This window comes from Geotrypetes seraphini, chromosome 10, assembly GCF_902459505.1.
Source record: "Geotrypetes seraphini chromosome 10, aGeoSer1.1, whole genome shotgun sequence".
Classification (NCBI taxonomy): Eukaryota; Metazoa; Chordata; class Amphibia; order Gymnophiona; family Dermophiidae; genus Geotrypetes; species Geotrypetes seraphini.
The window spans coordinates 57,695,787-57,717,966 of record NC_047093.1 but is presented as its reverse complement, the minus strand read 5'-3'; the positions used below and the strand labels follow the sequence as shown (position 1 = coordinate 57,717,966).

The following is a 22,180-nucleotide window of genomic DNA, read 5'->3' as shown; positions in this document are numbered from 1 at the left end:
TCCAAACTGTAGTAATAAGTAGGAGACACTCTCTAAAGCTAAAAAAAAGTAACAAATCTAAAACAAAGCAGAGAAAATGTTTTATCACACAATACAAAATTAAGCTGTAATATTTGGTTGCTGAGGGATAGGACCAAGGCTTTAAGCATAGCTGTGTTTAGACTAGTTCCTAGAGGAAAAGCCCATATACATTTATTAGCCATATGGATTAGGGAAAGCCATTGTTCATCTCTGGGCCCAAAGAACAAGGAAAGGGATCTTTTCTGCGATTTCTTACCAGGTATTCATTACCTGGATTGGCTACTGTGAGAAATAGGAACCTGCGCTTCATGGATGGTTGGTCCAGCCAGTGGCATAACAAGGGCAGGGAGGGGCAGACTGCCTTGGACTTTCAGAAAGCGTTTGACAAAGTCCCTCATGCAAGGCTTATGAAGAAACTACTAAGCCATGGAATAGGAGGTGAAGTACACAGATGGATCGGCAAATGGCTTGAAAACAGAAGGCAAAGGGTTAGCATAAATGGGAAATTCTCGGACTGGGAGAAAGTGACCAGCGGCGTGCCCCAGGGCTCTGTTCTTGGGCCTATCTGGTTCAATATTTTTATAAACGACCTGGAAGAGGAAACAACATGCAATATAATAAAGTTTGCTGATGATACAAAACTATGTCGGGCGGTTGGCTCCCAAAGGGACTGCGAGGACCTCCAGAAAGATCTGAACCAGCTAGAAACATGGGCGATAAAGTGGCAGATGAACTTTAACATAAACAAATGCAAGGTGATGCATCTAGGAAAGAAAAACAAGAAACATGAGTATAAGATGTTGGGGGTTAAGTTAGCAAAAAGCGAACAGGAAAGGGATTTGGGGGTACTGATTGACAGTACCCTAAAGCCATCGGCACAATGTGCGGCGGCGGCGAAGAAAGCAAATAGGATGTTGGGCATAATTAAGAAGGGGATTACGAGTAGATCGGAAGATGTCATATTGCCACTTTATAGAACAATGGTCAGACCGCACTTAGAATACTGTGTCCAACACTGGTCTCCATACCTTAAAAAGGATATAACTCTGCTGGAAAAAGTGCAGAGGCGAGCCACGAAACTTATTAAAGGAATGGAACATTTGAGCTACAAAGATCGAGTTAGGAAACTGGGACTGTTTACCCTTGAGAAGAGAAGACTGAGAGGGGATTTGATTGAGACTTTCAAAATATTAAAAGGATTTGATAAAATAGACCAAGAAGCAGCATTACTGACATTTTCACATGTGACACGGACAAGAGGTCATAGCCTGAAACTGAGTGGCAGCAGGTTCAGGACAAATGTCAGGAAGTTTTCTTTCACACAGTGCGTGGTGGATACTTGGAATGCACTCCCGGGGGAGGTTGTGGAGGAGACTACTGTACTGGGATTCAAGCGCAAGTTGGATGCATACCTTCTTGCATATCATATTGAGGAATACGGTAAATCCGGGTCTCCATAAAGGAGTACCTAAATGGGCCGCCGCTTGTACGGATCGCCGGACTAGATGGACCTCGGTCTGATCCGGTGAAGGCGTTTCTTATGTTCTTATGTCCTCTATGCACCCCCCTTCCCCTCGGTACCTCTTTAAATGTTTCCCAGCACGAACAGTATCTTCTAGTTGATGCTTGTGCTGGCCCCAGCTCCTGAGGCTGGTATGAGCAGCAGGTGGAAGATACGGCTTGTGCTGGTGAATATTTGAAGAGGTACAAGGGAGCAGGGGCCACTCGTGGTGGGGAAGAGAGGGATGCCAGATACCACCATCCTGGTTACCAACCTCCTTCGTTACACCACTGGGCTACAACAACCCAGATCTTGGCAATAAATATCTAACAAGTTGCAGTTGATATTGTTTAATTGAACCCGTTCTGTATTATTTCTTTATTGGAATTTATTAACCACCTTTATAAAGAGGGTCACCAAGGCGGTGCACAGGAGGTATAATTCTACATAACTACGGGGGGGGGGGAAGAAGGCAGAGACTGATCCAAGATGGCTGCCTGAAGCGCTCGACAGGACGCCACGGGAGAAAAAGTTTTACCTATTAATGGTAAAGAGGAAGGCTAAGACCCGGGTCTTACCTGTTGAACCCGGGTCTGCCCAATGTTTGTCTGGTCCCATGGACGCCTTTGTGGAGCAGGGGCTGACTGCAAAGCCAGAAGAAAAGTCCTTGGCTGGAGGTGAGAGCCAAACGGAGGACTCCATGTCCTCCCTTGAGGCAGTCAGTCTTTCTCTGGAAGAACGAAGAGCTCCAGGTCGGTTACACTCCCTTCCTGGGCATGACAACGCAGGGAATGAGGAGAAACGAGCAGCCCAACCTGCAGACCGGGGAGAAAGAGATGGCTGTGTGGCACAGACATCGCAGGCTACGTATCCAGCCCAGCTGCGATCCGGTGCGGCTATGAAGACAGGAGGGGGAGTGCAGGACCCATTCTGCCTGGAACTATATTAAGGTACTGTAAAACTGAGGGCTCCTTTTATCAAGCCGCGCTAGCGGTTTAACGCGTGCAATAGCGTGCGTTAAACCGCCGGCCGCGCTAGCCGCTAACACCTGCCTTGAGCAGGCGGTAGTTTTTTGGCCAGCGTGGGGGTTAGCGTGTGATTAAAAGTCACGCGCACTAAACCCGCTAGCGCAGCTTGATAAAAGGAGCCCTGAGTGATTTAGAATCTATTGCTTTGTAAAATATATGTTGCACTTATTTTTGGCTTTAAAATGATTTAAGATTTTTTTTAAAATGCAGAAGGAAGGACTTCTATTACTGCTGCTTCCAGAGTGCTGCTATTTTATGTCCCTGCCATGTCTCTATCTCAGTCTCTGTTTGGCCATCAAGCCTTTAGCCAGCAGAGAGGTGAAAACCTGTGCCAGTTCACACTGCTGCAGTCTGCACAAATATTCAGCTGGTAGAGGGGTAGAGTCTGTTGCGGTTCTTCAATCTCTCCCATGACAGGTTACTGTCACTCTTTATCAGTAGTAAAAATAATATCTAGTAGGAACCATCACTGGCAATTGAAGCTGTCCTACCATGGTCATCAGTATCTTCTGCCACCGACTATTGACCTGGACTCTATATGGGAAGCTATTTCCTCACTACAAGTATCTTTGGGAACCCAGATACAAACCTTAACTTCCCATTGTGCTGGAGTGTTGTCAGAGTCTTCTAAATTAAAAGACAGAGTGGAAAATTTGGAAGTAAATTACACAGACCGAGAGACTAAAACTGGGACATTACAAAACCAATGCCAACTAATGGTGAGAGATAGTGACAATATTAATTTTAAACTTGAGATATTGGAAACTATGTCAAGACGGCAGAATATCAGATTAATTAATTTTCCTAAAGTAATTACCATTACACCGCTTGAGATGTTCAAGAGATATTTATCTGAGGTTCTAAAAGTTCCAGAATCTTCTTATCCCCTAATATCTAAAGTTTATTATCTACCAGTTGAAAAGAAGAAACCCGGGAAGGGGCAGCAAGATCTCTGTATGGACAGTTTGGAAAAATCAGAGATTGAACTGGTGGCTTTGGCCACTCTTATTTATTTATTTATTTAATTCACTTTTCTATACCATTCTCCCAGGGGAGCTCAGAACGGTTTACATGAATTTATTCAGGTACTCAGGCATTTTTCCCTGTCTGTCCCAGCGGGCTCACAATCTATCTAATGTATCTGGGGCAATGGGGGGGGATTAAGCGACTTGCCCAGGAGCAGCATGGGTTGAACCCACAACCTCAGGGTGCTGAGGCTGGTGCTTTAATCACTGCATCACTCTAGAAATCAAAATGGAGTAAAGTGAGCCAAGTATAGGACAATCAAGCCATTGTGACATCACAGTTGAGGTTGGCTCTTATTGGTGGAAAGAAGCATTATGATGTCACAATACCAGCTCTGGTTATCAGAGGCTGAAACTCTTCACAATTCATTCATTCATTCAATTTTCTATACAGTTCTCCCAGGAGAGCTCAGTACGGTTTCCATTAATTTATTCAGGTACTCAAGCATTTGTCCCTGTCTCTCTAATGTACCTGGGACAAAGGGAATTCAGTGACTTGCCCAGGGTTACAGGGAGCAGCATGGGGTTGAACTCACAACCTCAGGGTGCTGAGGCTGTAGCTTTAACCACTGCATCACACATTCCCCAGTCCAGTTTACATTGGACTCAGAGAGTGGTTGTTAAAAATTTTTTTTAAACATCAGGATAAATTGTTTATGAATAAGAAATTGGAATGTTTTCCGATGTATCGAGGATTACTCCAAAAAAGAGAAAGCAATTTTTGCTTCTATGACGTAGGGTCATAAAGCTGGCGGCTACTTTTACTCTTAGATATCCTTGCAAATGCTTGTTTAATCTCCAGGGTGTTAAATATATATTTTTTGAAGTATCACAATTAATTCAATTTATAGCTGGCAGAGAGGTTGTTCCTACCAGTACCCCATTAAATCTTCAGGCATAACTTTGTAAGAATGAAATGTCAACCCAGAGTAAGACACTCATCTTTTTCTTTTCCTTAGAAATTTAAGTATGTAAATTCCGTTATTATCACCGCCCCACGTTACTATTGTGGACTATCTAACTGTACAAGTTAATGTCATTTTCTTGTTATTTATTTTTGTATTTGTATTTTTCCATTGCAGTTATTATATTATGATTTGTTATGATCATGTAAAATTTGAAATCTAATAAAGAAATAATTATAAAAAAATAATTCTACATAACTAGCTTTTAAGAGCTGTGCTCTTGGAACTGAAGAGAACAGAGATATCAAAAATTTAATAAATAATCATGTATTAAATGTTGATAATGGTCAAAACAGTAGTTTGGCCAAAATTCAGTAACCAAGGATAATTTATTGTAGTACAGACAATAAAAATACATATATATTTTCCAAGTTTCCAGGTTTATTTAAAATTTATTATTCCGCTTATCTTACTTCTAAACAGAGTACATAGATTGCTTTCATCCTGTCTCTGAGTATCAGAGTTTCATATAAAAGTATCAGTGGCATTAAGAAATATGTGGGAGCGTCCTTTCTGTATATGAGCTGCTTTAAAGATTCATCACCTCCTGCCGCCCAAACATTCTGTTCAGAGCGGCTGGATTCTAAACCGTTTGGTTTCCTGAAGCAGAAGCACGAAACGTGTTCACGTTGAAACCAAGCTTTAAGTTAAGAGTTTTTGAAACTTTTTCACTAATTTGGTATTGATTTGACATTAATTTGGCACTAATATATGCTTAAAAGTATGAAAGATGTAGCAATGATTGGGTGGTGAAGCGGAACAAGGGGTTTTTTTTTTCCTTCCATAAGACCCCTCCATGTCTCTGAGCTAATCTTCACATATGTATAGCATTGTTAAACAACAATCAATGGTTAATTTAGGGTAGTGTTTTTGATCACACACAAATATCTTTCACTCCCCATTTCTGATTTTGTGGTATATATACTGTATATACCTCTTTCCCTGTGTTTATTTTTGACTTCGTATCAATGGATTGGCATTATTAGGTGGCAGCCATTTTTCACAAGATATATCGGTATTGCTCACTGTTTTAGATGAGAAATAAGCAATGATCTTTAATTTATGGACAAACTTGAATAAGTCCACCCTGACATTAAAGGCATTACATGAGGGAGTGGGTACAAAGGAGAGACCTTTATTGTATTATATCTTATCCTATTTTTGTTTACCACTTCTGGGCATTGTATCTCATCTTGTTTTGAAAACAGTTTTCATAGTCCTCCCCTTCTGCTCATACCCCTCAATCTGTCATAACCAAATTCTCTTTGGTTGTTTATATGGGTGGGGGGGGGGGTATTCGTAGTGGATCTGTGTTTCCCTAGTTGTCCTAACTGAAAAACCTGCTTATCCCACAGGGGAGTGGATAAAGAGAAGCTGACACATCAAATACCTCAGAGTTACTCCTAAATCTTTTTTTTCTCTCTTAGTGTAGCAGGACTAGCTTGTTTATTTAGCTGAAATCTATTGTGTCTGCTTCTCTACTTTCAAAGTGTTTCTCAAATCTGTTTGATATTTATTTTTCTATACTTCATTATTTCTCTTAAAGGCTGCACGATTTCTTTGTTTATTCATATTTTAATACCATGGGCATACATTACCATTTTTATAATCTAAGTCATCCCTACAAAATTCCTCACATGTCGTAAGTCGTAAATCTCTTTCAAACCGCTCACAGTTTTTCTTGTAGTCCTCATAGTTCTCTTTCAAAAACACCAGTTCCTCTCAAAATTTTCTGCTCCTTTTCTTTGCATATTCTGATAATCATAAGATGCAATGAACATTTATTTAGTAATAGCCCCCATATAAACAATCAAAGGAAGTTCAGCTACAACAGAATGAGGGGTATGGGCAGAAGGGGAGGATTAAGAAAACGGTTTCAAAAACAAGAGGAGATACAGGGCTGGATTCTGTATAGGACGCCCAGTCTCAGAAGCTGCCTAAAAGGCTTTTGAGAATCGCACACGGGAAAAGGCAGGCCAGCTGGCTGGAGGCAGGAAGGTAGGGGGATTCCGGGAAGGTGGAGGGAGTCGGGGGGGAGGCTTATGGGGGCGGGGGTGGGGAGGTTCCAGCAGGAGGAACTGGGCATCCCTCCTGCCGTTGATGTACGGAGGGGGGGGTCTGACAGGAGGGCCTGAGCATCCCTCCTGCTGGCCTACATTGTAGGCATCTACCTCAGGCCTAAGGAGGCACATAGGGCCGCCTAAAGCTACGTCCGGGCCAAGGCACAGACACACCTAGCCTTAGGCGAGCTTAGGTGGGCCTACATAACTCCCTAGGCTCCCAGAGGCACCTACAATGTAGGCGGCCTGCCTCGGGAAGTGTTTATCTTTTGTTTTGTTTTTTAAATGTGCGTCCCGATTGGCTGGTTAGGCAGCAGTTGGCCACCTACAATCGGGACACCGTTTATAGAATTTGGCCCACAATGCCCAGAAGTGGTAAAAAAAAAAAAAAATTTTTTAAAATAGGGTGTTTGTTATCTCAGACATTAACTGAAACAAAAACCACAATAGTTAATGTCTCTCCTTTATACCCACTCCCTCATATAACGCCTTTAATGTCAGGGTGGACTTATTCAAGTTTGTCCATAAATTAAAGATCATTGATTATTTCTCATCTAAAACAGTCAGCAATACTGATATATCTTGTGAAAAATGGCTGCCACCTAATAATGCCAACCCACTGATACTGGCATATGAAACAGTTATACTCAAAGAGATAGCACTGCTCGAAAGCCAGAATAATAAAAGGATTTATGACAATATCACTAAGGAAGAAAAGGCAGCCATCAGTAGTTTGAGACAGAATGAAAGCATTATAATAAAAGCAGCTGACAAAAATGGAGTTATTGTTGTAATGGACAAAGACTCATATTTCTGAGGGTTTTAATATATGTTTTATATGTCTACACTACAATTATCCTTGGTTACTACATTTTGGCTAACTGCTGTTTTGACCACCATTTTGGATTTTGTAGACTGCCTGACCTGTTGTTTTCTAGGACTTTGTTTGTTCACATTTATTTGTATGCATCTAAATGATTTTCCTGAAAAGAAACTGCATCAGACATGGAGTAAAGGAAGCCAGTAGCCAAATTACATAGATTTCTCAACAGCATTACACCGGCCTTCAGCAAAGATGGTTTTGCTGGCTATATCCGAGTGCTGGCTGAAGACTGGGATTCCTTTAAATGTGCTTAAATTTTTGTGCATGTCAGAGGCAGATGGATTGCACAATACTTTTGTAATGTAGACAAACATGCAAGTGCTGTTCCAGCACATTGACTTGATTTTGAGCTCGGTGGACCTCTCTGAATCAGGCTTTTGTAATTAATGCCAACTGTACCTAGTTTCACACAATTCAGCTTAGATTAACTTTAAATGTTTTTCTGATTGCGTTACATCTAGAACACTGTGGTCTCAAACACAAACCCTTTGCAGGGCCACATTTTGGATTTGTCGGTACTTGGAGGGCCTCAGAAAAAATAGTTAACGTTTCATTAAAGAAATAACAATCTTGCGTGAGGTAAAACTATTTATACTTTTATAAATCTTTCCTTTTGGCTAAGTCTTAATAATAATATTGTAATTTATAGCTAAAGAAACATATCATCAAGAAACTGTTTTATTTTATTTTTGTGATTATGATAAACATACTGAGAGCCTCAAAATAGTATGTCGCCCCCGGGCCGTGAGTTTGAAACTTCATCGGCAGCCAATGCAGGAGTCGGTAGGAAGGAGTTATATGGTTGAACTTCTTCAAACCCAAAATCAGCCTGATCACTGCATTTTGCACCAGTTGTAATCGTTGCAAGTTCTTCTGGGAAATTGCCAGATAGGCTATATTACAATAATCAAGTTGACTCAGTATAAGGGATTGTACCAGAATTCTGAATGATGAAGCATCAAAATATGCTCTAATGGACCAAAGCTTCCAGAGAGTTAAAAAAAAAAACCCTTTCTGACCAAAGAGTCCACCTGGTCTTTCATGGTTAGGCCCTGGTCTAGTATTACACCCAGTACCTTCATAGTAGATTGGATAGGGTAACTGAGTTTGTTGATGCGCAGCGATGTTTTGGTGTAAAGTGGGAGTGGTGAGGCTATGAAAAAAATTTTTTTTTCTGAGTTTAGTTTCAATCTAAATTCAGTCATCCATTGTTCCATCACATTTAGTACTTCTGTTGCCATAGGAGTGACTTCGGAGAGAGAGGTCATGAATTGGATAATGATCATGAAGTCATCTGCATAACTGAATAATTTTATACCCAGTTGGGACAATTGCGCACTTAGTGATGACATGTAAACATTGAAAAGCAGTGGGGTTAGTGGAGACCCCTGCGGAACACCAGATGGATTACTCCAGGTTTCAGATAGATTGTAGTTAAAGCATACTTGATAAGTGCAGGACGTAAGGAAACCTCGGAACCAGTCTAGCACCTCGCCTCTGATACCAATTGCGTCTAAGCATTGTAACAGTTTCCCATGGTCCACTAGGGACCCTACTCTTCTTTCTTCACTTCTACATCAGCCTTAAAAAAAAAAAAAAAAAAAAAAGCTTCTTAGGATTTCTAGCTCAGTGGATTTCTAGCTCAGTTGGAACCAACTTTTCTATCAGACAACATTGTCTTGAGTTTCACTCACAATTACTTGGAGATTTGTCTCCCATTTTATATCTTCTCATATTTTATAGAGAAGTCACAATGACTTTCCTCTTCTTGGGAGTGAGGTACAACAAACAAACAGCACCAGATGTTTAAATTAAGTACTTTATTGAAGAGACTTTGACATGGCCGGGGGTCGTGATGGAAGCCATGTCGAGTCTCTTCAATAAAATACTTTGAACATCTAATGCTCTTCATTTGTTCTACCTCATTCTTTTTTCTATACTGCCGTATTCCCCATGAGGTTTTATTGCAACCCTCTTCTGGGAGCCATCCCAGGGCCCTAAATTTGGCCCCTAAGTGTCGCTATTGCATGATAAGACTCCTTCCCTCACAGGCTGAAAATGCCTCTCCAGCATCCCAAGCTTTGGGCAACTCAAAGAGAGGACTTAAGATAGAAATCTAACCCAGGTACTGCTACATAACAGTGCACAGCATGGCCACTAAGCCCCTACTTCCTATATTTTTAAGAAGAATATCAACATTAGCCAGCCACTAGTTATCCTAACAAGGCTTCTACTGTGTATTTACCCGCACACATTGATTACTGTTTTGAATTGTATTCCCAATTTGTGTTATGTTTCAATTCAATTTAAGGGAGGAAAAGATGATTCAAAATGTAGTCAGACAAGGATGAAAACTAGTCTTGAAGATGTGTAAACACTGCCAGGTCAGAACTACAAAAGTAGGAGCTGCTAGTTACTGAACATTCTGCAGGACAAGTCCAACAGGGTTCTCCCAGAACCATTCAGTCGCCTCTAAAAATCCTTTTTCTACTTAATAAGAAAGGCAAACTGAATTAATATGAGTTGCACAAGAGCTCTAGAGCAAACAGAATCAACAACCATAAACCAACTAGCTCCCTACCCTCAAACCTAGAATACCTACTGGAAATAACCCTCCTTCAAAAGTGTCAGGAAAAGAATGTTCTCGGTGATGGCCCCAATGTGGTGGAACTCCCTTCCAAGGGAACTATAACTAGAAAAGGACACCAAAAAGTTCAAGAAAGGAATAAAGATGATACTCTTCACAGAACACTTTAGCAAATACAGGAACAATTAGGGGGAATAACAACATGGAGGAAACAGCAGGCTACTACCCACTTGGAACACGAAAGGATGAATTCACAACTAATACAAAGAAAGATGAATATATGACATACAGAAACTATAATAATATTATAGGCTACGTAGATGATATATATAGGTAAAATACACATATAATTAACTCATGTATTGCAACACATGTACTGAAATTCATGCAAACCACTTTGAATTGACCACCCAGTCATTAGTAGCAGTATATACTTCCCTCTCAGTATTCGCGGTCCGTGGTTATGGTTATTCGTGGTTTTTCGATTGAAGGCCCCGCCCCCAAATTTACATCACAGGAAATCGCTGCTCCCGGCATTGCACAGAGAAAAATCGCTGCTCCCAGCTGCACTTTCTTTACTGGAACAGGTTAGGTTATTCGCGGTTTTGTGTCTTTTGGAGATTTTTTTTTTAACAGAAACCCCCGAATAACATACAAAAAGTTATTGCGGGTTTTCTCTATTCGCTGCCTTGCCATTCCCCTATCACCGCAAATGCGGAGGGGGAAGTGTAGAAGCTTCTAATAAACATTCATTCCCAGCTGGAAAGCAATTCCTATGGCATTTCACCGCCAGTAATAAAAGAACCAGCTACAGTTTCTATCCCCAATAGGTCCTCACTATTCTCAACAGCTCCCTTTCTCTCTGATGTCCATGTCTAGGGATATCTCAATTTGTTCATTGAAAATCTTGGGCTGTACAGTTCCATGTAGATGCCATTTAGCAGTCAGGACCCTGCATAAGTAAGATATGTCATGTTAATGCCTCAATGGCAGGCAAGGAATAGCTGTCCTGCCCTATGGAAATATATACAAAATATAAATATTCTCAGTACACCTTGCCTACCTCTGACCACTCTGACATTTCCCACTGTGGACCACAAGCAGGGTTTTTGCAGATTTTGCGTTCTTCAGGCTTGATGATATCTGCAGCTTCACATAAGTCGTTGTACACAGAGCTGTCAAACCCTGGCGAGATCATCTTCCAGCAGCGAACAATGCGAAGTTGGTATCCTTCGCCACAGGTCCGGGAGCACTCGCTCCAACTGCTTGTCTCCCACCTAGGAGAAACAAAATTTAGAGATACATGATGTGGCTTGGGTACTAAATCACTAATATTACACCTTTTATTTAAAAAAAAAAAATAAAATAGCCTTATGAAAAGCAATATACATTGACTAAGCTGGAAAGCAAAGCTTATGTTCATCTATAGAACAGATACATAAAGGAGCTGAGTTAACACATGTTTTATTTAGATACAGTGAGTGACGTAGTAAGGGGAGACAGGGGGGCGGCTCGCCTCAGGCGCCGTCTTGATGGGTGTGCCGGTATCTGTCTTCCTCTCCGCCTCCCTGCTCCTTCCCCATCATTGCGCGTGCGCCCCTTCCCACATACCTCTAACATTCCCTGCGCGGGCAGCAACCCTAACTTTCTGCTCAAGCCAGCGTTGGATCTTCCTCTGACTTCACTTCCTGGACCCATGGCTAGGAAGTGACGTCAGAGGAAGAGCAAACGCTGGCAAAAGAAGCAGGTTGGGGTTGCTGCAAACGCTGGGAACATTAAATAGGGACGGTGGAATGGAAGGGGTGTACAAGCAGGAGGGGGGCGGGGAAGGAGTGGATGGGTGGGGGGCCCATCACCCTGCGCCTCTCACCCTCGCTACCCCACTAGATACAGTAGGCATTTTCTTGTTTCCAAATGGTTTATAATGGAAGGGATAGTCTTACTTAAAAGTGCTGCCATCCATTATGTAGCAAAGGACCCATTTTATAAGGGTCCTAATTTACTAACAATATACATTGACATAGTAGCACAGTTCATTGTGAAGGATTAGCTTAATGGTTAGTGCAGTGAGCTGAGAACCTGGGTTTGATTCTCAACTCGGCTCCTTGTGACCACGGGCAAGCCACGTAACCCTCTATTGCCCCAGTTACAGAAGAGGGTGTCGTTTAAAAGTAGGATTTTGCCCACAAGTAGGGAATGTACTATCATAGCTCAATCATACCTTTTGCTAGATCAGTGACAGAGAACAAGGTCGACTAATCACAGGATGAAGAAAGGAAGAGAAGAACACAAAAGATGCATGGGAGAGTAGGGTGAAAGCAAATGCCACGCAGGGAGTCATGTGGAATCTGTTCACATGAAGATACAACATTCTTCACTGAAGAAGCTTACAGTAGGATAGGGACGCATTCAGGAGTGCTTGAGTGAAAAATGATGCCAGACGTCCGGATTTCCCTGGACATGTCCGGGGATCTGGACGGCTTTTCAAAACCCGCCACTATGTCCGGGTTTTGAAAAGCTTCTGGCAATGAGCGACGTCGGGACGGCATGCGTATGACATCATTTCATCACACCAATGCATGCGCAAAAGCCATCCGACATCGCTCATTGCTCGTGCAGGTCAAGGGGGGGCAGGGCCATGGGTCTGAATTTTCTGTTTGGAAAATCTGGTAATCCTAGGCATAGCCATACGTGGGCCTGGGTGCATTCATTTTTACCTCAGGCCCAATCATCATCAGCATGCCATTCACATAGCTGGTAGGGACTCCCAAGTCCCACCAGCTGAAAGCTCAGAAGTCCACCCATCCCCTTCACATAACCTCAGTGGATAGCATCAGTGCGATGACACCAATGCTGCCACCACAGACATACCATTTTCACGCATGCTAAGTTCATGTGTAAGAACTGAGCATGTGTGGGATGCTGGGGTTGGCAAGCTGCTGAGTCTTCAGCTGGCAAGACTTAGGGATCCCTGCCAGTTGGATTTTTTTTTTTTTTGGGGGGGGTGGGGGAGGATGAGGAAGCAGTAATATGTGCCCACCTAATTTACCCAACAACCCACCCCAAAATTGCCTTCTGGTTATGGTGCTAATGTATTTTGGTACAATAAATTGTTCCTGTGCTAGCATGCTTACACCCCCAAGGCAGCTGCCTTTAAAAGTGGTCCAGAAACACAACCAGGTGGCAATCTGTGAATCTATTGTTCGAGGGCTCCATGAACGAAAGGTTACTTCATCAGATACCTTGGCTGGCATTCCCGTCCAATGCAGAATTCCTGGACAGGTTCAGGGCGGGTCAAAGCATCACAGTATGAATCTTCTACCTCAACCCCATCATAACGCACACACATTGCATATGTAGACATCACGCCTATTGGAAGGAAAAAGGGAGAGAGAGAGAGAGAGAGAGAAAAGAAATTATTTTTTGGTTGGAGTTGTTTTAGAATGTTCTTGGCCCTGCAGGCCAAACAATCTGGCTTTGTTAGGAGTATGAAAACACTTGTTTTGGCAAGAGAGAGTGTTCATCTATCAAAATTATATACATCAGTGTTGCTTGTGCTCATACATGCTCTTGAGTATTCACTGAACAGTTTAAAATTTAGGATCATATATTCATTGATCCCACCCAAACAAATATGGCCACTGAATATTAAACATAAAAGATAAATCACGTCTAAGTACTGACCCCATAAAAAGTAAATTAAAATATTTTAAATAAGAATACTTAAGACCATATGGCAGAAGTATCCAACCCCCCTTTTACAAAATCGCGAAAGCGGTTTTTAGCGCCGGCTGGCACACTAAGTGCTCTGTGCTGCTCCCGATGCTTATAGGAACAGGCTGATGCTAAAAAAAACTCTTTTGTGGTTTTTGTAAAAAGAGGGGGAAAAGTTAGGTTTTGTTTTTTTTTAGTTTTAAGAATATAACATACGAATTGCCATACTGGGACAGACCAAAGGTCTATCAAGCCCAGTATCTCGTTTCCAACAATGGCCAAACAAGGTCACAAATACCTGGTAAGATCCCAAGGAGTAAAACAGATATTATGCTGCTTTTCCTAGGAATAAGCAGTGAATTTCCCCAAGCCATCTCATAATGGCATATGGACTTTGTTTTAGAAAATTATTCAAACCTTTTTTAAACTCTGCTGAACTAACTGCCTTCACCACATTCTCTGGGAACGAATTCCAGAGTTTAATTACATGTTGAGTGAAGAAATATTTTCTCCGGTTTGTTTTAAATCTATAACTTAGTAGCTTCATCAAGCATGCCCCCTAGTCCTAATATTTTTGGAAACAGCAAGCAAGCAATTCACATCTACCTGTTCTACTCCACTCAGGATTTTATAGACCTCTATCCAAGACAGGTTTAATCCTTCGGTGGGCCTCAGACACACAAGTACACTGGGCTCCCTGCCCCGCTTTATACTCCACTCCCTGCCCAGCACTACACCCCTTCCCCCCTATCCACATCCCCATTTATTTATTTACTGGTGGTCCACCCTCTCTGCATGTCCAACATCATCTTCTTTTCCTAGCCCTCCTAAAGAAGCAGAAGCCACAGAGGAAAGGCCCTGTTAGGCTGGCTGTTTACAACACTGCTGCCGCTGCCTTAGGAAGGCCGCGGGGAGGAGGGAGGAAGGAAGGAAATGTCAGACCTGCACGAGAGGGGGAAGGAAGAACACAAAACAAAAGACATGGTTCTCCTGAGCGCAGAGAGACTCATTATGGTTCTCACTGTTCCTCCTGGCTTGTCCTCGTGCACTGGGGGTCCTGCTCACTGCTGTACAAGCTCACCAAATGTCCGTCACTGTCCACCACTACTTGCTCGCACTGTCTACCCCAAAATGGCACGCCTTTCTACTCACAATGTATGCTGGTAGATGAAACTAATGATGGTGCTCTTCAGAGGCGACATTGGAGGGCGGGGAGCAATAATGGTAGCCTTGTGAGAAGTGGAAGGACGGCAAAGGAGGCAGTCCATTTGCTTCAGGCAGAGGTGATACATGTGGCAGGGGCAGCAGAACTGGAAAGCATACCACACGGTAAAATACACGGTAAATGCTCTTTTTGCCATGATAATTCTGGCAACATTTTTTCTTGTTACCATGATTAATCGTATGTCCCTGTTCCTGTGTATGCCGGATCCAGTAGATGACGTGATATCATTGGAGCTGCACACCGGGGTCCCTGAATTCTTTGGGCCCGTGGCACAGGCCTACTTGGACTACTCTTTAATCCAGCCCTGCCTCTATCATAGCTCCCCTCAGCCATTTCCTCTCCGACCTGAAGAGTCCTAGCCACTTTAGCCTTTCCAGGTCTCCCCCTCCCCCCCAAAGCAGGCCACATGATCAGAAATCTACATGTGTGCAAGATGCATAAATATTTCAGCCTTTTATAGAATGGCTTATACTCATCAAAATCTGTGAATCTTTTCTGACATTCTGAGTTCATATCCACTAAAAATCACATGTGCCAGTTAATTAGGGCTTTGGTTTGTTTTTTTGTTAAATTTACTAAAATTCTCAAGTGAATGCTTTTGGCCCCTAGGCCGCACATTAGATGCCTCTGAAATATGGGATTAATTAACATCAGAGGGGAAGACCCCTCCCCCCCAAAAAAAACAAATTAATACTGCAATGGTCTGTGGCTATTATGACATTTCTAAAGTATCCCAACAAAACCTTCAAGAATCATCTGTTCCTTCTCCCACAGTGAAGTCCAAGAATGCGAAATGTTGCACAGCTCAGCTTCTTGCCATCTCTGGCCAGAATAAATATTGCTATGTCCAATATGAGGCCAAGGTCTGAAACCAATAGATTGATGTGACTGCAGGTAATAAGAATCCCTGTGTTGTCTGTCTGCCTGGCCTGCATTCACAAATGCAAGCACGAGCCTTGGCAATGGATTACAGCACACTGTGCAATTCCAGCATCGGAATATGTCACAGCCTAGCTCCTTCCTAAGGAGAAAGCAACTAGAATCTAAGGCCCCAGTGCTCAAAGCTCCGACAACATGGTAATAATAAATAAATCACTTCCAACAGGTATTTATAGGGTGATGCTCATCACAATAGTCCCAAAAGAGCACATCGCTAGGCATAGTTTCTCTCCCCACCCCCTCCCCCCATCGGCTCTATTTTCAGCTCCATTTTCCTGCTGCTGTCCTCTCTCCTGCTAGCTCAAGTTGATCGCAGCTCCAGAGCCATGATCAGCTGAGCTGACAGGATTCCCTGAAGCCGCTGATCGGAGGTTTCAGGGCTTCCCCTGCCACTCAACTAATTGCAGCTCCAGAGCCATGATCAAGATGAGACAGCAGGGAGTACAGGGGCTGCATGCTTAGCTGTGTGTTTTTTTTTTTTTGTTTTTTTTTTTTTGGGGGGGGGGCAAAGCTGTTGTGTATGTCATAGGAGCCAACTTTTCAAAATGATTAGGGGTTCTCAAAAGCCCAGCCCAGTGGCGTACCAAGGGGGGGGGCAGTCCACCCCGGGTGCACGCTCCAAGGGGGTGCACAGCCGGCTGGATACGGAACCTCCCGCGCTGCTTCAAACAGCACCTCAGCGCGGCTGCCGTACTTATAACAGAGTAGAGTTGGCAGCCGCGCTGAAGTGAACTAAGGTCCCGCAATGACTGCGCCGTCTACCGCCTCTGTTCCAGAAGAGGTAAGTGACGTCGGGGGGGGGGGGGGGAGGGGCGGACCGGCAGCCGCAGTCATCCCGGGATCTTGCTGCAATTCCCTGCGTCTGCCGGCCCAGCCCCCTACGACGTCATTTACCTCTTCCATCTGGAGCAGAAGCAGTCATCGCAGGACCTTGCTGATTTGGGATGTCCTCCCATTCCTACTTGGTTTTACCTTTAATTGTTGATTCTTTCCTATCTAAAATTGTATTTCTTTCCCTCCTATCCTATTGTTTGCTTGTTTTGTTTTAATTAGTTTGTTTTGCTGATTTTATACCCTTGTTAACGTTACTATCTATTTTATGTACATTTTAGAAATTTATTTTATTATGTGTGCATCGCTTAGTATTTGTAATAGGCGATTAATCAAATAACAAATAAACTTGAAACTTGAAATGGAGAAAGAAAGGAGCATAGTAGGGTGGTGAAGGGAGAGAAAGGGGGGTCAGGGTGTTATGGAAGGGTGTGGAGGGTGAGAAAGGGGGTTCAGGGTGGTATGGAAACATGGTGAAGGGTGAGAAAGGGGGTCAGGGTGTTATGGAAGGGTGTGGAAAGTGAGAAAGGGGGGTCCGGGTGGTATGGAATCATGGTGAAGGGTGAGAAAGGGGGTTAGGGTGGTATGGAAGTGTGGTGGAGGAAGAGAAAGGGACCGATGTTGATGGAAGTGGGGGGAAAGGAGAGGAGAGAGTGAAATGCCAGACCATTTGGGTGTGGAAGAGGGAAGGGAAGAAGAGGAGAGGAGAAATGCCAGACCATTGGAGGAGGGAAGGGAAGAAGATGGATGCCAGACTAATGGGGGTAAAGGGAGAAATGGAAGGGGGATGCATAAAGTTTCTAGAACGGGAAAGAGAGAAGATGCACAAAGTTTCTAGAAATAGGGGGATGCATAAAGTTTCTAGAACTAGAAAAAGAGAAGATGCCATATAGAAGGGGCAGAGAGAGGGTAGACAGTGGATGAAAGGAAGAGAGTGACATAAAGATGAGGAAAGCAGAAACCATGCCATATAGAAGGGGCAGAGAGAGGGTAGACAGTGGATGAAAGGAAGAGAGTGACATAAAGATGAGGAAAGCAGAAACCAGAAAAGACAAGGTAGAAAAAAATTATATTTATTTATTTATTTGTGTGCTTTAGGTGAGATGCATCGCTGTTTCTGTGGTGTTGCATTGTATGCAGAGTCTAGCTTCTTGGTGCTTCAGTTTAACCTTTGTCTACGTATTTTTATTCTATCTCCCCATTTACAAAACTGTAGAGCATTTTTTAGCATTGGTATCTGAGCAGTTACTACCATCGCTATAAACCACACTACAGTTTTGTAAAAGAGGGAGGGGTTAGTTTGTGATTACATACTAGGCGAAGGTGTTTTCTGTGTTCTGTGTGTTCAAAAAGACATGGTTTTCTGTTAGGATTGACTGTGTAGGATTGATCTGTACTAGTCTGGCTTGTTTAGTTTTACAATGGGTTTATTGATGTACTGCTCACTGCAGTATGTAAGATGCTGCCTTTTCCTAGGTATTCATGTATGACGTGTGGATTGTTACTAAAAATCATGTTTTTCATACAGATGGGGGGGGGTGTCAAAAAATGATGGGCCCCGGGTATCACATATGCTAGGTACGCCACTGGCCCAGCCCCAAACCTCACCCATGCTCTGGCCCTGACTTCGTCTCCATAATAATAATACTAATTGTAACGCCATTTTTTCCATTCATTTATCTTATATACACACAATATTATCTTATTAACAATACATAATGGTTAACCACAAAATTAAACTACACTGTATGCTTCCCAACATTCATTCCTACCAGAACACCTGGTCTTGGTCACACATGCAGAGCACAGATAATCCCTATACAAATACAGGGCCACAACTTAAAAGTACTAATATACACAGACAAAACCCTAAGATGCCAGACTCTTCATGCAGTACAACACAAGAGAAATAGAAATATAGATAGAAAATATAAATAGAAGATAGATAGAGATAAATAGAGATAGAAGATATAAATTCTCAAAACTTACACATTTCAATCACTAAATTGAAAATAAAATCATATTCTCTACTTTTGTTGGCTGGTGATTTTATTTTTCTAATTACCTTTTCCCAGTCTCTGGTTGAACTTCCTTCTGTCTGTACCCTTAACTGTGCTTTCAGAGCCCTCTTATCCATTTGCTATTTTTCTCTCCTTCATTTTCAGCTCTACATCCATCTTTGGCCTTAATTTTTAACATTCAACTTTTTTCCATTTTTCTGCTTTCTTCTCAAAATCTGTCTACTCTTTCCTCTCTCCCCCTTCCCCTCCATCCCTGTACACCCTCTCTTCCCCTTTCTCTCCATCCCTGTGCAACCTCTCTTCCCTTTCTCCCCCTTTCCCTCCATTCCTGTGCAACCTCTCTTCCCTTTCTCCCCTTTCCCTCCATCCCTGTATACCCTCTCTTCCCTTTCCCTTCCTCCCCCTTCCCCTCTATCCCTGTGTACCCTCATTTCCCTCTCCCCCTTCCTCTCTATTCCTGTGAACCCTCACTTCCCTCTCTCTCCCCTTCCCCTCCATCCCTGCACACTGTCTTCCCTCTCTCTCCCCTTCCCCTCCATCCCCGTGCACCCTCTCTTCCCTCTGTCTCCCCTTCCCCCCATCCCTATGCACCCTCTCTTACCTCTCTCCCCTTCCCCTTCATCCCCGTGCACCCTCTCTTACCTCTCTCTCTCTCCCCGTCCCCTCCATCCTGTGCACCACCTATTCCCTTTCTCTCCCATTCCCCTCCATCCCTGTGCATCATCTCCTCTCTCCTCCCATGATCTGACATCTTTCTCCTCTCCTTCCCACAGCCTGGCATCTCTCTCCTCACCCATCCTTTTGCATCTCTCTCTCCTTCCCTACCTCCTGTCTGTGTTTCCCCTTGCTCTCATCCCTCCCCACCTTCGATCCCTCTCTCTCCCTTCCCCTCACCTTCCCAGTTTCCTTTCAATCTTCTTGTTTGTAAGGGGCCCCAACATGGCAGCCATGCTCACAAGCTGCCGGTGCTGCCCCGAAGCTTTACCTCTGCTGTGATCTGCCCACGTGAAAATAGGAAGTTGTGTCAGAGTGGGGGCAGATCACAGCAGAGGGAAAGCTTTGAGGCAGTGCCAAAAGCTTGTGATAATGGCTGCTGTGCTGGGGCCCCTCTGAAAAAGATTGAAATTAGACTGGGAAGGAGAGGGGTTGGGAGGCAGAGGGATAGAAGGGGAAGAGATGCCTGGACCGCACGCTTGCCCTGGTCACGTGAGGTCCCAAAATATTGGAAGTGCCCGGCTACCCACAGAGCTGGCAAAAAATATCTCCTTAAAGGATGGGGGGGAGCATTCCCTTTAATACGTCGCAAGAATACTAATGAGCTCCTTGTAATTGCATATGGCTTTTTGTGGCTGCTATGAGGGTCTGTACTAGCATCACAAACTGAGCTTCTGTACCAGTAAGACTGTTTTAATGAGTCTGACTGGCATGGAAAGCTTTTGAGAATCGGGGCCTCTGTCCTTAAAAACTAGGTTCATCTACACAGCCATTGTTTCCAGAATTATAGTCACATCTGGTAAGGCAGCTTTAGATCCTGAAATGTTTCACATGGCTCAGTAAATCTGTAACAATTATAGAATGGCTATTCTCTCTGATGAGGGTCAGGAGTGATTCATAGAAGGAATGTGCTTGAAGTTCAGGGGAGCCTGGGGTTAGGTCCCGAGTATTCTCTGTCCATGACCTCTACTGGAAGAAGAGGGCAATGAAAGGTTTCTTCTCAGCAGGATGTAGTGGGATAGTTTAGCTTGGGACTGGGTGTACTTCAGTTTACAAATTACAACCATGAGGAACAAGGAGGCTGGTGTTTGCCTACCCCCCTTTTTTTTATTTGGGAACTACAAAACCTATTTCTAAAATTAGATCAAATAAACTGAGGCCTTTTAAGAATATAGCATTTCTTAACTATTTTATTGTGCAGCCAAAAATCTTTAAAATATTTTAGCCCTCGGGAGATAAATGTCCCGCAAAGCTTTCTGCAAGCCCAATTTCTTTCAAATATGTTATAGAGTATTTAAATGCATCACAAAATTGTACAAACCTTTTAAGCTGGCCATCACTCAGATCTTATGGTAAAAAAAGGAAAGAATGAAGTATCGCTTTAGCAAACAAAAGGGGAAAAAAAAGAAAAAAACAAAACACACACACCACCTCCCTCTCTCTGCATACTCAGCAAACAAGACCCCTTAATGGAATGTTCTCCTTTCCAGATGTTGCAGGGAATTAATCCCTTTAGCAAAGACTGGACTTATTCAGAACTGTGCAAGGAATCAGACCTTCTGAAGGTTTATTAGGAAGGAACCAAACAGCAAAGAGGGTAACACCATTTACTCAGTTATCCTTCTTTACATTAATATATTCTCTGTTGTGAGGTTCCAGATAAAGAAAAGCAAGTGAACCAGTCTCCTTCACCCCCAATGACTCATGTCTGCTCCAAAAGAAAGAAAAATCCTCTTTCAGATCCAGAAACTCATTCCAGTCAAAATCAGAACGTCTGTGTAATTTAATGCCGCAAGGGAATACTTTTAAAAGCCACTTACATGCATTAAAGACAGGTTTATGCATAACAATGATTCATTATAAAATTCCCCAGTATATATGGAGGTAAAAGTAAGTACCTGATACCATTTTAGGCATAGTTTTACCTATGATGGGCAGAGACATTCCCAGGAGCAGCATTTGGACCTATGCTGTACTTCTGGATTTTTTAACGTACAGTGCATTTTTATCTAGCAAAAAAGGCACCAGTACTTGAATACCAGGCCATTCTTCAGGAGTGAGGTAATTGGTGAAGGACCCACCCAGAGAATTCAGGCAGCACCGAGTGTGTAGAATGTGAGTTCTTTTATTCATTGGGTTATGCCATCATGCTTACCTGTGGTGCAGGTGGCACTACAGGGCTCATGAGAGGAAAGTTTCCATCTGTACATATCGGCTGGACTCACACCCTGGCCCTTCCTTATCTTCATTCGATTTCTACCAACCGGGAAACAGGAAGAAAGCAAAAGCAAAACCGACAAAAAGACTTTTATAGATAAAGCTCTAATCCAGCAGGTTTATCAAGTTACAACTTGCTTTTCATGTATTGATTTATGGATTGATTGATTTGTGTTTGTTTCTTTACAACATACCTGTCCTGTTCCCCAAGTAGAATCCCCAGCTTGGTTAGAAGCAGAGCTTCCACTGTCTAGAAACAGAGAGAATGGGATAAAAATACCCACATATAGAAACAATTCAGAATATAACAACTTTGTTTTTCACTGTCTGCACAAATACTTGACCTCAGCAGACAGGTATTAAAGGTGCAGTATCTCTACTATATACTTCAGAGTATTATAGCCAGGAGCCTTATATCACTACACTGGCACATATGAAAAGAGATCCAT

At 42.9% G+C, this 22,180-nt stretch overlaps 1 protein-coding gene across 4 annotated transcripts in view; it reads right to left on the bottom strand.

Annotated features, from left to right (window-relative positions):
* ADAMTSL2 (ADAMTS like 2) overlaps positions 1-22,180 on the bottom strand; it is an 83,381-nt gene that overhangs the window by 12,626 nt on the left and 48,575 nt on the right. For all 4 annotated transcript variants that reach the window (XM_033961067.1, XM_033961069.1, XM_033961068.1 and 1 more), the window contains 3 exons: positions 21,670-21,770; positions 13,313-13,439; positions 11,134-11,347 (listed from right to left, as the gene is read on the bottom strand). In XM_033961067.1, the coding sequence (XP_033816958.1) occupies positions 11,134-11,347; positions 13,313-13,439; positions 21,670-21,770 (442 nt within the window). The remainder of the gene's footprint in view (positions 1-11,133; positions 11,348-13,312; positions 13,440-21,669; positions 21,771-22,180) is intronic.